At 36.1% G+C, this 13,090-nt stretch overlaps 1 protein-coding gene across 1 annotated transcript in view; it reads left to right on the top strand.

Moving 5' to 3' along the window:
- ddx4 (DEAD (Asp-Glu-Ala-Asp) box polypeptide 4) overlaps nt 1-13,090 on the top strand; it is a 73,689-nt gene that overhangs the window by 23,882 nt on the left and 36,717 nt on the right. The window contains exons 7-12 of the mRNA XM_039758763.1: nt 3,522-3,593; nt 5,480-5,524; nt 5,665-5,703; nt 7,420-7,467; nt 10,988-11,032; nt 12,317-12,358. Of these exons, the coding sequence (XP_039614697.1) occupies nt 3,522-3,593; nt 5,480-5,524; nt 5,665-5,703; nt 7,420-7,467; nt 10,988-11,032; nt 12,317-12,358 (291 nt within the window). The remainder of the gene's footprint in view (nt 1-3,521; nt 3,594-5,479; nt 5,525-5,664; nt 5,704-7,419; nt 7,468-10,987; nt 11,033-12,316; nt 12,359-13,090) is intronic.

Raw genomic sequence — 13,090 nt, 5'->3', positions numbered from 1 at the left:
CCCCATGGGATTTGCTTCTGTTTATTACAGAAGTGAATAAAACTTTGCAGCAGAACGTACCTATCACCATGCTGCATAATCTGTCCAAAGCCACCAGGGGACAAAGCACGTTTGGACCAATGCTCCCTGAAGTTATATCACCAGTTTTGTCCCATCTCTATTTGTAATACACAGCATGCTTCATCTCGTCTTTTGTTGTGGGTTTACACTTTGAAAAACGAGAATGCGATGCAAACGCAGCCCGCGATTCAAAAAATTTCTCTGCCTACCTGTTTGTCTCGTCTGACGGTAGCTGAAAAGCAGGATCAGGAGAGAGCAGCCTGAAGTACAGCAGCTGGTGATCTGTCGTGTCCAACAGCAAGCCTTGCCGTCTTGTGAAGTCCGGTAGCCAAATCGGCTCTCAACAGATCAATATCTCTGTGTTTATCCCATGTGAACCTTGCCTTAGATGCATCGGCTGTGCGAAGGCACTCAACTGGCAGCAGATCCGCTGGCGCGGCATCAGCTGGTGTTTGATCAGCTGATGCCGGCTTCTCACTCTTGCTCAATCTTCTGATCACTGTCAATAAAATCCGATTCTGAAAAATCAGAGTCCGACTCCGCGATAATGCGCAAAACATTTTTAGCCGAGTGTTTTCTTTTCTGCACTCGCTTCGCTCCCTTGTCACATGTCGATGCCATCTGGCCATTGTTTACATTTCGCAACTCACGCACACGCAAGGATTAGTTGCTGAGTCAACGAGTCTAGCATTCCTCCAAGCACAGAGGGAATGCCTGTGATGTGACAGTGAGATTTGTCGCCATTAACAGCTGATTATCGCCCTCTATCCCTGGATGTCGACTTTAGTCGACATGTGCCCTCAACCCCTCCTGTTAACAAAAGTCGACATCCGCCCTAAAAGAGTTAAGTCTGAGGGAATCCGATGTTTTATACTATTTGAAATTGGGGAAAATCAAATACTCAGGATCTGTACAGATTTTTTTCAAAACATGGCAGGATCTAATCAGTAATATTTTAGAATAAGCTCTTAAAGCACAGAGGAAGCAATTTCTGTATTTCTTTTTCTTCTCCATCCATCTTTTGGCTTATCAAACTTAGCAATTTAGGTATGTTTACAAGCCTTAACTTTTACTCTGTTGGCCTTGTTCTCTCTCTCAGGGGTTTGGGGTCGATTTGCTCTCAGTCCTACTTTCTGTAAAAATTGATTTGTATGGAATGATTGCAATAAAATTAAGAAATTAAAAAAAAAAAATAATAATTTGACACACACTGAACCCATGTTCCATTAAATATCACGATAGAAATGTGATTAAACTTTTAAGGATTAAGTATGGGCATCTGCTTTTGTAACCTGAACTGTTAGTATCCATTTTTGAAATAGAAGTGAAAAATTAGAAATTCAGTCAGTTCTTGTATTTTTAAAGATTCTTCTGTGTTTGTACTTGAAAATGAATCCAAAACTCAATCAGGTATATTCATTGTAAGAATGTCTTCAGATTGTTGGTTGAAATCACAATGGAGAGCCTCCAAGTGCTGAATCATCTGAATTCCCTTCATTCTAAGTTTTGTTTGCACAAAAGACGTTTTAATCTAGTTGGCTTGTACAAAAATCTTTTTTTTCTTTTTTTCTTTGAAACTCTAGCACAGAGTCAAAGAGCTTATAAAATTGATTCAAACAGGCACAAATGATAGTGAACTTTGCTATGTAGTAGGAGTCGATTAAATTCTTCGTTTTCAATACAAAGTTATCCAAGCAATCAGTTCAATGAATGACTTCTGATTTTGTTGACAGCTGTAATTCCAGAATGTAATGACCTATGTAGGCAATCACGTAGGTGATCAGGTTTTTGGCAGCAAAATGTTGATGAGCAATCATACAATGTACGTTGAATACACGTGGCTCTGCCTTTTTAAAATATACAATAAAACCATGATGGCACCTTACCATTGATGGAGCACCATTGGTAGTTTTGCTTTAATGTCAGTTAGTAATTTTTTAGCACATAATTCTTGGAAGTTTTTTTTCTATGTATCCTACATATGTTAAAAGTAAGGCTTCATTTCCTGTTAAAGTAGACTCGTCAAGTTATATAGCAAAATGGGTTTTTTTAAATAATTATATAATGAGTCTTCTGCATCCTTGGCTATTTCATCAATTCTTCATTGCACTCTGTTATCGCTCAAAGGAATTTTCTTCATAATATCAGATGCTGGTTTGCGCAGTACAAGCGTGTATGAACTGACTAACAACTGGTTGGATTAGTTCTTCAATACCATGAGGATTTCCCAATTTAGCAAGCAGTAAGGAAATGTAAGAGGCGCACAACCCATCATCTTTGGATGCTGCTGAAAACATACATGTCAATTTGTTGCTTCAGAAATTTTTCTTTTAAGTGTTTCAAAATATGATATCCATTTGTTTTTCATCAGCATATTGATTTGTGAAAACCTTTTGGCAAATCGGGCACATTGGTAATGTTTTGTTTGTAGGTGACTGAATAAAGCCGTATTTCAAATGTTCAATATTTGCATTTCTTCTTGGGTGCAGTCATGATATCTGTAAAAAGTTGAATTTAACAAATACAAAAATGAAGATTTATCACATGCCTAAACCAGAATATTTTAAAATATTTTATTATATATAAAAATACATGTAAACTTCTGTTTTACTGGAATACTAAGATGCCTTTGTAGACATGGGGTATTCGAGCTCCCCAGGCACCCAACACAAACAGGCACGGATACAAATTAAAAGGCACAAAGTCTTTTATTGTGGGAGAAACCTCTTCACAAGTACCATGAAGTTCAATAAGCATACTCTTTGTCTTCCTTTCTCTTTCTGGTCACTGCCTCCTCCACGCAAGCTTTGTCCACCTGACTCTGGCTCGTCCATGTGAGGCAAGCAGCTCTTTTTATCTAATTCCTCAGTTTCCAGTGTCATGACCCTGCAGCTTCGAACCACTTCTGGGTGAGGTTGGAGCTCTATGAAGAAGGGACTCCCAAATCCCACAGCTCCCCCTGGTGGCCCCCATGGGACCTAACAAGGATGTCCCCCCGCAGCTACAATACCCAGCATGGCTTGTGGGTACCCATGTAATGATCTGAACCTGGGTAGGGCTGCCAACTGTCCTCGTTTTTACTGCGCCATGGACTGTCCGGAAGGAATTTATAAAATTTTGAAAATGTCCAGAATTTTGGCTCATTAAATTTTTGAAAATCTCCATATCCTTATTGGTAAAAGTTGAAAGCTGTACACCAATCAGCATTTGCGGAAGTAGTGCACACACTTTTTTTCCCCCCCAGAGTCTTCACTTTCATTCCGGTAGTCAACAATGCAGATATTAGCGAACTGTCAATGTCTGCCTAATTTGGCTTTTTCACTTCCGTGGTGGTTATTACCACTTCAGGATAAGCAGAAAGTTGACCAGAACACAAGATTAAGTGTTGATACTAGAATACTGTTTATATAGGCTGAGAATCTTAAATCCTAATGTTTAAGTCAATAAACCTTTTTTAACAGGTGTTAGGGGACTTTCGAACAGAGGAAAACCTAGAGGTGGTCACAGGGGTGGCAGAGGAGGAAGAGGGAATGGTAAGCATTTTCTGCTTGTTACTATGAAATTGTATACTGTTTAGTCCTACTGTGGAGATTAATAGAATTGTATGGTATGTCATAATACTTGTATATTATAAAGTTATATTTTAAATGGCTCGGAGGCTAGGGATATGCACTGGCAATTAGAAGGTTGTGGGTTTGAATCCCATAAATGCCAAAAGGTACTCTCCTGTTGGGCTTTTGAGCAAGGCCCTTAACCTACAATTGCTGAGCGCTTTGAGTAATGAGAAAAGCTCTATATAAATGTAAAAATTATTAAATGCTTTTTTTAAATGTCAACATTTGAAAAGTTGAGTACAGTGTCCTTCACATTAGTTCAGCTGTTAACTGCATATTTTAATCTTCATATCCTACAAAGAGATCTCAATGTGTGAAAACTATCACCACCAGCTACTTATTATTTAAAACTAGCAAAATACCCGCGCTTTGCAGGGGAGAAGTAGTGTGTTAAAGAAGTAATGAAAAAGAAATGGAAACATTTAGAAGAGTTGGAGGATTATCTCCAGTACTGTGTTAAGGGACTTTTTTTCGTTTTGTTATGCTTTAAAGCTTAATACTTTTTGGTGGGCAATTAGAAAATGGTTGACAGGCTTGCTAACAATTTACTGTATCTTTCTAAACCTGAATTCCGTAGATTAATATACCTTTTCTGATTCATAATATTTAAACTACATACAGTTGTTTCAAGTTTGCTTTAAGCTTAGCCTAAATTATTTTATGAGTTACTTTTGAGTCTTTTTGTCAAGTATATCACGAATTCCTACTCTTGAGGCATTCTAGGTTTCAGGTACTATCAAGGGAGATACTAACAGGGGAGCCGAAGGGCAATAGACTTAGAAATGCAAATGACAACCAAAGGAAGAAAAAAAAATTAAGTCTTGTGAAAAAACCTTTCAAAATGACAGCCTGCTCTCCTGCATCTCATGTCTCTTTAAACTTCAGAATAGTTATTTCTTATTCTTAGTAGACAAGAATCGGCAGCAACTCCCTATTCAACCTTATCAAACTCCTAAACACCTTTTTAGAATAATGACTTGGTCAGCTTGAACCACAAAGTTGTTCATTAACTGTTTAGCCTGAAACATGCATACTACTTGTATAAACCTTTGTTATGGAGATTGGCCAAAATTTTTAAATGAGAGCTTTTTAGGTACCTTGCCAGTTCACAGACTCCAGTGAAGGGTTAAACTATACTTTTCATGTGTGTAGATATGCATATTTCTATGTACCTTTCCCATATCAAAAACTGAGATTTGATTTATTTTTTTCTCGCTACCAGAGTACTTCGCTGTGTTGGGGGTTTGTTGACCAATAGATCTTGTTTATTAAATCTAAACCGGTTGGTGGTGATTGAAGGTATTTCCCTCTGTCTATAAAGCGCTTGGAGTAGTGAGAAAAACACAACAAAACAAAAGTTTAATAAATATTCATCACAGAGAAACTTTAGCTTTGACTAACTTGCCTAGCTAGCATTTGGCATAGTAGCATTGACTTACCATGTACATAAATAACCTTTCATGTCAGAATTATAGTTCATTGCAATACTCAGCTGATGTATGCTAAGCTACAACATGAGTGTAGATATATTTCCAAGGTGCTCCTATATTTACTCAGTTAAGCAGTGTACACTATTAAATAGCATATTGCAAAGTAAAGAAGGTTCCAGTGTTGTAAACTAACAAATTTTAAATTGTAGAAACGCAGCATTTTTTTTCTTCTTGCACCAAGGCTTTTTACTTAAGCACTTGACTGATACTTATTTTATGTTAAATGTCACTTAAGTTTTCTGTGATGGCTTATCTTGTAGAATAGAAAATGTAAACTGTCTTATTTTTGTTTTTGTTATTTTCCACCTGATTTAGGTGAATTGGATGACAGTTCCTGCAGAGAAGTAGAGTTTTCTTCAGGTCAGTTAAATCTGGACTTGTCAATCTTAACATACATTTTTTATTTTCTCTTGGAGTAATTTTTTGTGTGTTGTCCCTTTACTGTATATAAAATTTTGGTCAAAACCTCTTAATTGCATTATTTATATTTGACTTCACAGGATGGGGAAGAGGAAAATTTGGCAGAGGAGAACACAAAGGTAAGGTGCCAACTTTGTGTTTTTTTTTTTTTGCCAATAGTGTAATCTGTTTAGAGTTCTGTGAAAGTATGCATTGTTCCCAGTTTGGGTCATGACCCTGTTTATAAATGGAGTAAATGTTTTGTGATCTGAAGTTAGATTGGCTATTTGACGGACAACAAAGTAGATTTATTGTTTTTCAGGTTGAAATGATTTCTTCAGTCATGGTTTATATTAATTTGCCATATAAAATTGTGTTGTAGATGTTGTGTTTTTTTTTATAAATTTTCACTTAACAGATGGAAAATGCCATGAAAGTTACAAAATGTACATTTTTCAAACCAAAAATGTTGCAAGTAATGATCCATGTCTTGGTTATAAACATACTGCAAAACAGTGTCCGTAGCATTTTAACAAAAAACAAAACGTTATAATATTAAACCATTTTAGAAGGGGACTGGCTCTGTTCTTTACTTTGCTTTATGTGCTCTTGCATGATGACCTTTCAATTTGTGGAGCATGGTTTCACCACAGAAAAGTAATCAAGCACTGTTATTGACATTATTTAATGTCCAAATATAAAGTGCAGTATCTGTTCTGTTGACTACTAGACAATAACTGAAAGCGTCCTATGTTACGATAATCTGCCCACTCCATACTGCTGGAATGATAATGGGCAACGTGTACTATAATGATAGGGAATATTCATCAAGCTTGTAGCATGCAATAAGAACTGAACGGAAATTTAGGCAGTACTTGAAGTGGAACCACGTTACTGGTGGTACTGCTCTGTTGTTGGAGTCTTATTCGTTCTCCCAGTGTGACATTTTACATGAGTTAGTCAGCTCCTCCTGAAGAGACTGGAGTATGTTGATACAAGTATATGCTATCATAGAGTCTTGTAGATTGCAGCCTGTTGAAGCACTAGGTGCCTGTATGCACCAGTAAGTTCAGTTCAAGCTCTAGTTATAGGCATACATTCATCCTTGAGGGCAGGATTGTGGGGAAGTTACAAGACAGGACTTATCCCTGGATGGGGTTCCAGTCCATTACAGGGTGCGCGTACACACGGAGGATAGGGTAGAGGCACTTTAGCAAAAGGTGGCTCTCAACATTTTACCACTGTGGGAGTTAATGTCCATCAGTCATTGAAACAGTTTACATTAATTTTCTTTGGTGCAAGGACACTTCTGTAAGACTGCTGGAGCTAAATACTCTGTGCTTGGTCACTAATGGCTGTTAGGTGTCCTTATGCTGTTTGGAAAGGATGATTTTATGGACGTTTTAAAAAAAAAGTCATCCTCCAAAACAGAAAGGTGATTCATTTTGAAAGAACTTCGTCGTTATATTCATGGAAAATGCTTAGCTCATCTGGGAAAGAGAAAGCGGAATTTAGTACTTTTGTAAAGTTTATTAGCATCCTGATTCTTTTTCCATTCAAGTCCAGAAGAAAATACTTCAAAATAAAGGTTTTACCTAATCTTGTGTTCAGTGCTTTTTGGAAAGAAAAAGTGATCCTTCATACATGGTTGATCTTATTTATCCATTCTCCAATTTGAACTTGTAAATACGAGAGAACAGCCTGAAATTAACACCTTTCTAGATTTGTTTTACAATATGATGTTTTTTTCCCTAATGTACATTCTATTTAGCTATTTTTTGCTGGTGCTCATCTTCACACAGGTCAAAGAAATGCAAATTGATAACATTGCCATATATCTGGTATTTAATTTGTAGAAAATGAAGGAATAGGCAGAGCACGAGGTTCTCAAAGAATATCTCGAGGTAAGTAGCAATGAAGCAACTGGCTTCTGAATTTTTTTTACAGTTTTACATTAATTGACAGTTTTTGCACCGTTCATGACAAAGTAGCATATTTCTGTTTAGTCATGTTTGTGGGTTTTTGTGTTTCAGCTGTAATGTCCACATTTTTTCAATTTAAAGATTAATGCAGTGCTATAGGTTTTTTGAGTTATAATTGATTTGTAAATGTGTTTTTTAGTGTAAACTCAGATTGTAATCTTACAACTTTGCTCTGCTATTATACTGAGAGTCTTGACTCCTCTTGCTGCTTATCTTCCACTATATTTTTACTGTTTTATAAATTTACAATAAATTAAATCTGCTGAACTAGAAGAGAAAACAAAGATAATTTCAGACTATTTGGTTATTTTGTAGGCAAAGATGTTACAACTTATTTCCTTCTACAAGGGTAAACTGAAAGATGTTTAATTTCTCAAAGAAAAATATTTAACTTGACAAATCCATACAAAGAGGCAAAATTAAAATGGACTACAAAATTTGAATGGAATACTTTTGTGCCTCGTGACTTTTTTGCTTTTAAGTTAATTGTCAAAACCTGATTGTGCATTCATTTCAGAAGCAACAAGATTTTGCCTCCTTTAGGCTTTGTGATTTTTACAGCAGCATTTGTGAAACTTTTTAAATATAAAACTCTGGTATATTATGTTTAGCACACAATGTAAATTATATAAGGTGTATGTTCCACAATGTTTCTGGTAAAGTAGAAGAAATGTTATTTATTTTTAAAGCATTTAAACATTTTTCTTTGAGTAAAGACATCTGGCTGAAACAGAGCCTCATTCTCACTTAAGAAATGCAGGAACTAAAGTTTATATTCTACTTTTTGGTATTTAGTGGGATGCTTAGGGTGTCAACCAAAAGTTAGTAAAGTTGCCATTATGGATGGAAGCATGTGTTTTATTAACTTGTTAGTGTTGAACTCCTTATACCATGGCTTGATCTTTCTTTCAAACCTAACTACAGCCGAGGATTTTTTGGTACTTCAGATATAATCAGTGAGACTGATTGGTTAAATTGCCACTATACCAAGTTAAAGTAATATGTAGTTATGGTAATGAGCAAATTTATAAATTCGTCGGGGGCCTCATGTATAAACGGTGCGTACGCACAGAAATGTTGCGTAAGAACTTTTCCATGTTCAAATCGTGATGTATAAAACCTACACTTGGCGTAAAGCCACGCACTTTTCCACAGTATCTCATACCTTGTCGTATGCAAGTTCTCCGCTTGGTTTTGCAGACTGGCGGCACCCAGCGTCAAAGCAGTGCTACTGTTCCTGTGTGGTTACTCTTTATTTTCCTGACACGGCTTTATAAATACACTGAAACTAACCGCATATTGTTTATTAGTGTAATGCATCTGATTGTAATTAACTTGTAACAATATAATGGTCCAGGGAACAGCCATAGTATTCCAAATACCATAACTACTTTAGCGTTGTTACTCTAACTGCACCACCTTCTTCCAGCTGCTCCCATTAGGAGTTACCACAGCGGATCATCTTTTACCATATTACTCTCACTGCACCACTTGGGAGTATTTATATCCCTGAATCTGAGTGTGAATCACAGCAGCATCTGATTGGAAAGAGAATTATCGGTATATAGCTTCAAGAACATGCTGTCTCAGCCTCGGCAAAACGTTTCAAAGCCTTTCATGTACAGACCTCGCGGTTCAGAAACAGTTTCATCCCAAGAACTTCAAACCACTCAATCAAGTGCTCCTTGTAGAACTGTTAGTACTTAAGTACAATTGCCTCACTGTAAACTTGCACTACAGTTATATTACACAACCTGCGCCACTTTATAAAGTGCGTATTTACATATGATGACGATATCATTTTTAAGGTGAAATGCAGCAAAATATGTTATACAGATAAAACTTTAACTTCATTTAAATCTATATTCACTGGGACTGGCGTGAAGTATAGAATAATTAAACATGTACTACGAAGATATTTCAATGTTCCTTAAACGTTTTGAAGAATCGGCGCTCTAAGCTTATAGATGGCTTAACATATATTACAGAGCTGATTGTGTGGGGATCGGTTACTTGGAGAAAGAAAAGCAAGAACTGCAGGGGTGGCCATGCCAATAATATATGGAGTATAAAAAAGAAATAGAAAATAACGACACAGCTAAAAACGCAGCGGCAAATTTCGACAAAAGTTAAACGCTTGTGTCATGAGCACGAGGCGGCTATGCAGTGTCTGCAACGGATGTGGCCATCCACCGTGCATAAGATACCATATTGACATTGGACATGGAGCTGCCCATGAGTACTGCTGTAATAAATAATTTCATTGAAGGTGGCACAGAATCACTGCGCAGTGAAACCCATGTTTAATAACATGCTTTAACTATCATCATGAAAATATCACATATGCATCTCAGTATTTTAGTTATTCAGAGAGCTGTAATATGAATGTAATGGATTCTGTGTCCTGTCAGAGGAAGAGAGCCGGTTTAAGAAGCACGTAGTGATTCATACACACACAGCACGTAGATCACATACAAAACAAAGCATTTAATGTGCTATACTTACGATGTGATTTGAGAAACTGGTTAATTAAACGATTTTAAGATGAAATTTAAGATGTTCTATTTTAATGACAAAATAAACTACGTGATTAAAGTGGAAATTTCGAGATTGTAGTTGACATTTCGTGCTTTTTTTCCCCCCACTGTTTGCCTTTTTTTTTCCTCTGTACCCTAATAAGTTTTCATATGACACTCAGACAATGGGCTACAACTCGCCTTTTCACGGCGACTTTGATATGCGACTTCTTTTTTATTTCCGGCACTGTGCGATTTTGTGAACGTGAGCTTTAAAGTTTCTCCAACACCCTGTCAATCGATCAACTTCCTTTTGTTGATTATACCACGGTTTAATTAAACAAATAGTATGTTTTTTCCTTTGCCTCCACTTGGTATTTGCTGAAATTCTTATTTTCCCCCGTGCTTTTCCCGTTGTCTTTTCACAGAAGGCTGCGCTTAAGGGCGATTTATATTGATTTGCATATTCAAATAGGCATAATTCTGGGAGGAGTTGGGGCGCTGCATAAAGCGCATGCACGAGCGTAACTTTTCACACTGATCAGGATTTATGTAGTGGAAGAACGTGGAAGTTGGAGTACGCACAAATTCCTGCATCTGGATTTTTCTGTGCGTAAGCACATTTCGGCTTTTGTGCTTACACCATGTTACAGTGCGAATTCTACGCACGGCGTTATACATGAGGCCCCTGGTCTGTTTCTTGCTAGACCATAATTCCACTCAAGCTATGTAAAAGATGAAATGTCACCCACAGAAACCTTATTTTGTTCCTCCTAAATGCAAATTCACTTCATTAAAACTTTAAGAGACTGTTAGCTATATCTCTGTCTTCTAACCTATGAACATTAATTAGATTTGAAAGCAGCTGCAGTATTGTTTTTTTTAAATGTTCTACAAAACTGTATGACGTGTTTTTTGTTGTATAGGTGGCTATAGAGCAAATGATGAAGAGGTTTTTTCAAAAACCACAGGTACAATCTTAGTTCTTCCTTTTTTTAATTTATAGTCAGTAAATAATAATTGCCATCTTTAAGAAACATAATCTGCAAGTTGTATACAAGTTGTACCTGTTTGTGTATGTCTCCCTCAGCTGTTTGCCCTGGTTTTTTCAGTGTTATGGTAATAGTTAATACACATTTAGGGTTCAAATTTTACTGAAAACCTTTTTTTAATGTTGATTTTTGAGAACAACATTTTTGACCTGTGCACTTTGTGATCAACATACAGCCAAATAACCAGTCCCATTTGGAGCTTTGTTGGCAAATAACTATGTAATATAGCATCTGCCGATGGCTAAGGAGTTGGATGAAAGCAGTAATTTTCGTGTGCCATTGTTATGATTCCATGAAAGAACAGGCTTTTTTTAATTCACCAGCATTATTTGCCAAGTGAATCAATTTGTGTTTCACAATATGTAGCACAGCACACACCCGGGGATTTGTGCTAGTAACAACCTTTGCTACACAAATTTTTGTTTTTGCACAACAGAACTTTTTCTAAGTAGTATCAAATGCTAAACAGTGCCTCAAATCAAAAGTATCCTTTTCTCTGTTAAAGGTATGTCTCCCCATCCACTTTTTTTTTTTTTTGTGTGAGGCTAACCCACGTTGCAATATGCCCATTACATTGCAGATTCTAAATTGCCCAGTTGGCTGTTGGCAACATTTCAGCTGTGTTGGGGTTGAGAGACTGCTTCTTGCTTTTAGTTTCTGTACAGAAGATGAAAATGCAATTTGCTTTAGGTTAGTAGTTTTGGCAGTTTTCTTCTAAAATTATCATGTAGACATCTGAAGATATTGCCAGTAGTGAAATGCTGAAAATGTAATTTTAATAGTCTTCTGTTGTATGCACCGGAACATACGGTCACTAAATTTTATTTTATTCCAACGTCATCCAATATCATTTTCTAAGATTCTTCTGCTGTTAGCTGACATAAGTATCCTTGGCAAGTGATGTTCGCTTTTTTTTTTTTATATACCTTATACATTTCAGGTGAATGACAATCATACATTCATTCATACATTTTAATATGTGATGTTGTAAAAACCTTTGACCAGTTCTATATTTTATCTCCACATCCATATCTCTCTCTCTCTCTCTCTCTCTCTCTCTCAATGTATGGGTATATTGTGGGGGGAAAAAACTACAGAAAATCTTTTCTTGATATTTTAAATACTGTGCATTTGTTAGCTTTTTAAGTGTCCTTGAGAAATTATGCACACTAATTACCCAAGTTGATTTTAACTTTATTTTAGGGTCACTTACTTCAACACTAGAGGAGAATGGTGAAAAGGCAGGTATGTTGGGTATTTTTTTTTTCTTCTTTAAGTACAGGTTAATAAATTTAAACGAGTAGCAGTGAAAGAATCTTTTGGGCTATTTATATGGGTTGCAGTTAATTAAAAGCTGCTGACCAGAGTTAACTGTGGTAATGGCATGCTGAAAGTAGGTGGTCTTTAAACCTTATGAAAGAATTAACCATTTAAAGTGATCCTCATTGACAAGTATAAATGATATAATTGGAAAATTAAAATGTTAGTAAAAGTTCATAGTCAGATGTGTAATTACAACTTAATTGTGCTGGCATTACTTATTTTATTGCTAATCAAGTGATTACCAGTATGATTTTAAGTAATCGGTGATAGAAATAGTTATGCATTAACAAGTGACATAACTGAACAATAACACGGTAGGGATTTTATCTTAAGCTTTCCAAACTCTATTATTGGATAAAGATAAACAAGTAAAAGGCTTAATATAAAATCCTTATCTGTGTGGCATTTCAAATTACCAAAAAAGTAAATAAGGGCATCCTTATAATATTTATAATATCTTTTCTCATTATCCACAGCGCAGATTTCTGGGGAAAAACATAGCTGGCATATTAAAATATTACACAAGGGTGCACTTTGTTTTTCAAAGTTCAGTTTTGAATAGATAGCAACCTTAATAAAAACTTAAATGTTATAGCATTTTAGGTTCTTCAAATGAAGACATGTTTTTTTTTCTTTTTTCTTTTTTCAATTCTC

This window comes from Polypterus senegalus, chromosome 7 (assembly GCF_016835505.1).
Source record: "Polypterus senegalus isolate Bchr_013 chromosome 7, ASM1683550v1, whole genome shotgun sequence".
In the NCBI taxonomy this organism is placed as follows: domain Eukaryota; kingdom Metazoa; phylum Chordata; class Cladistia; order Polypteriformes; family Polypteridae; genus Polypterus; species Polypterus senegalus.
Note: the sequence above shows the minus strand (reverse complement) of the source record. Positions and strands in the feature narration are given on the sequence as shown.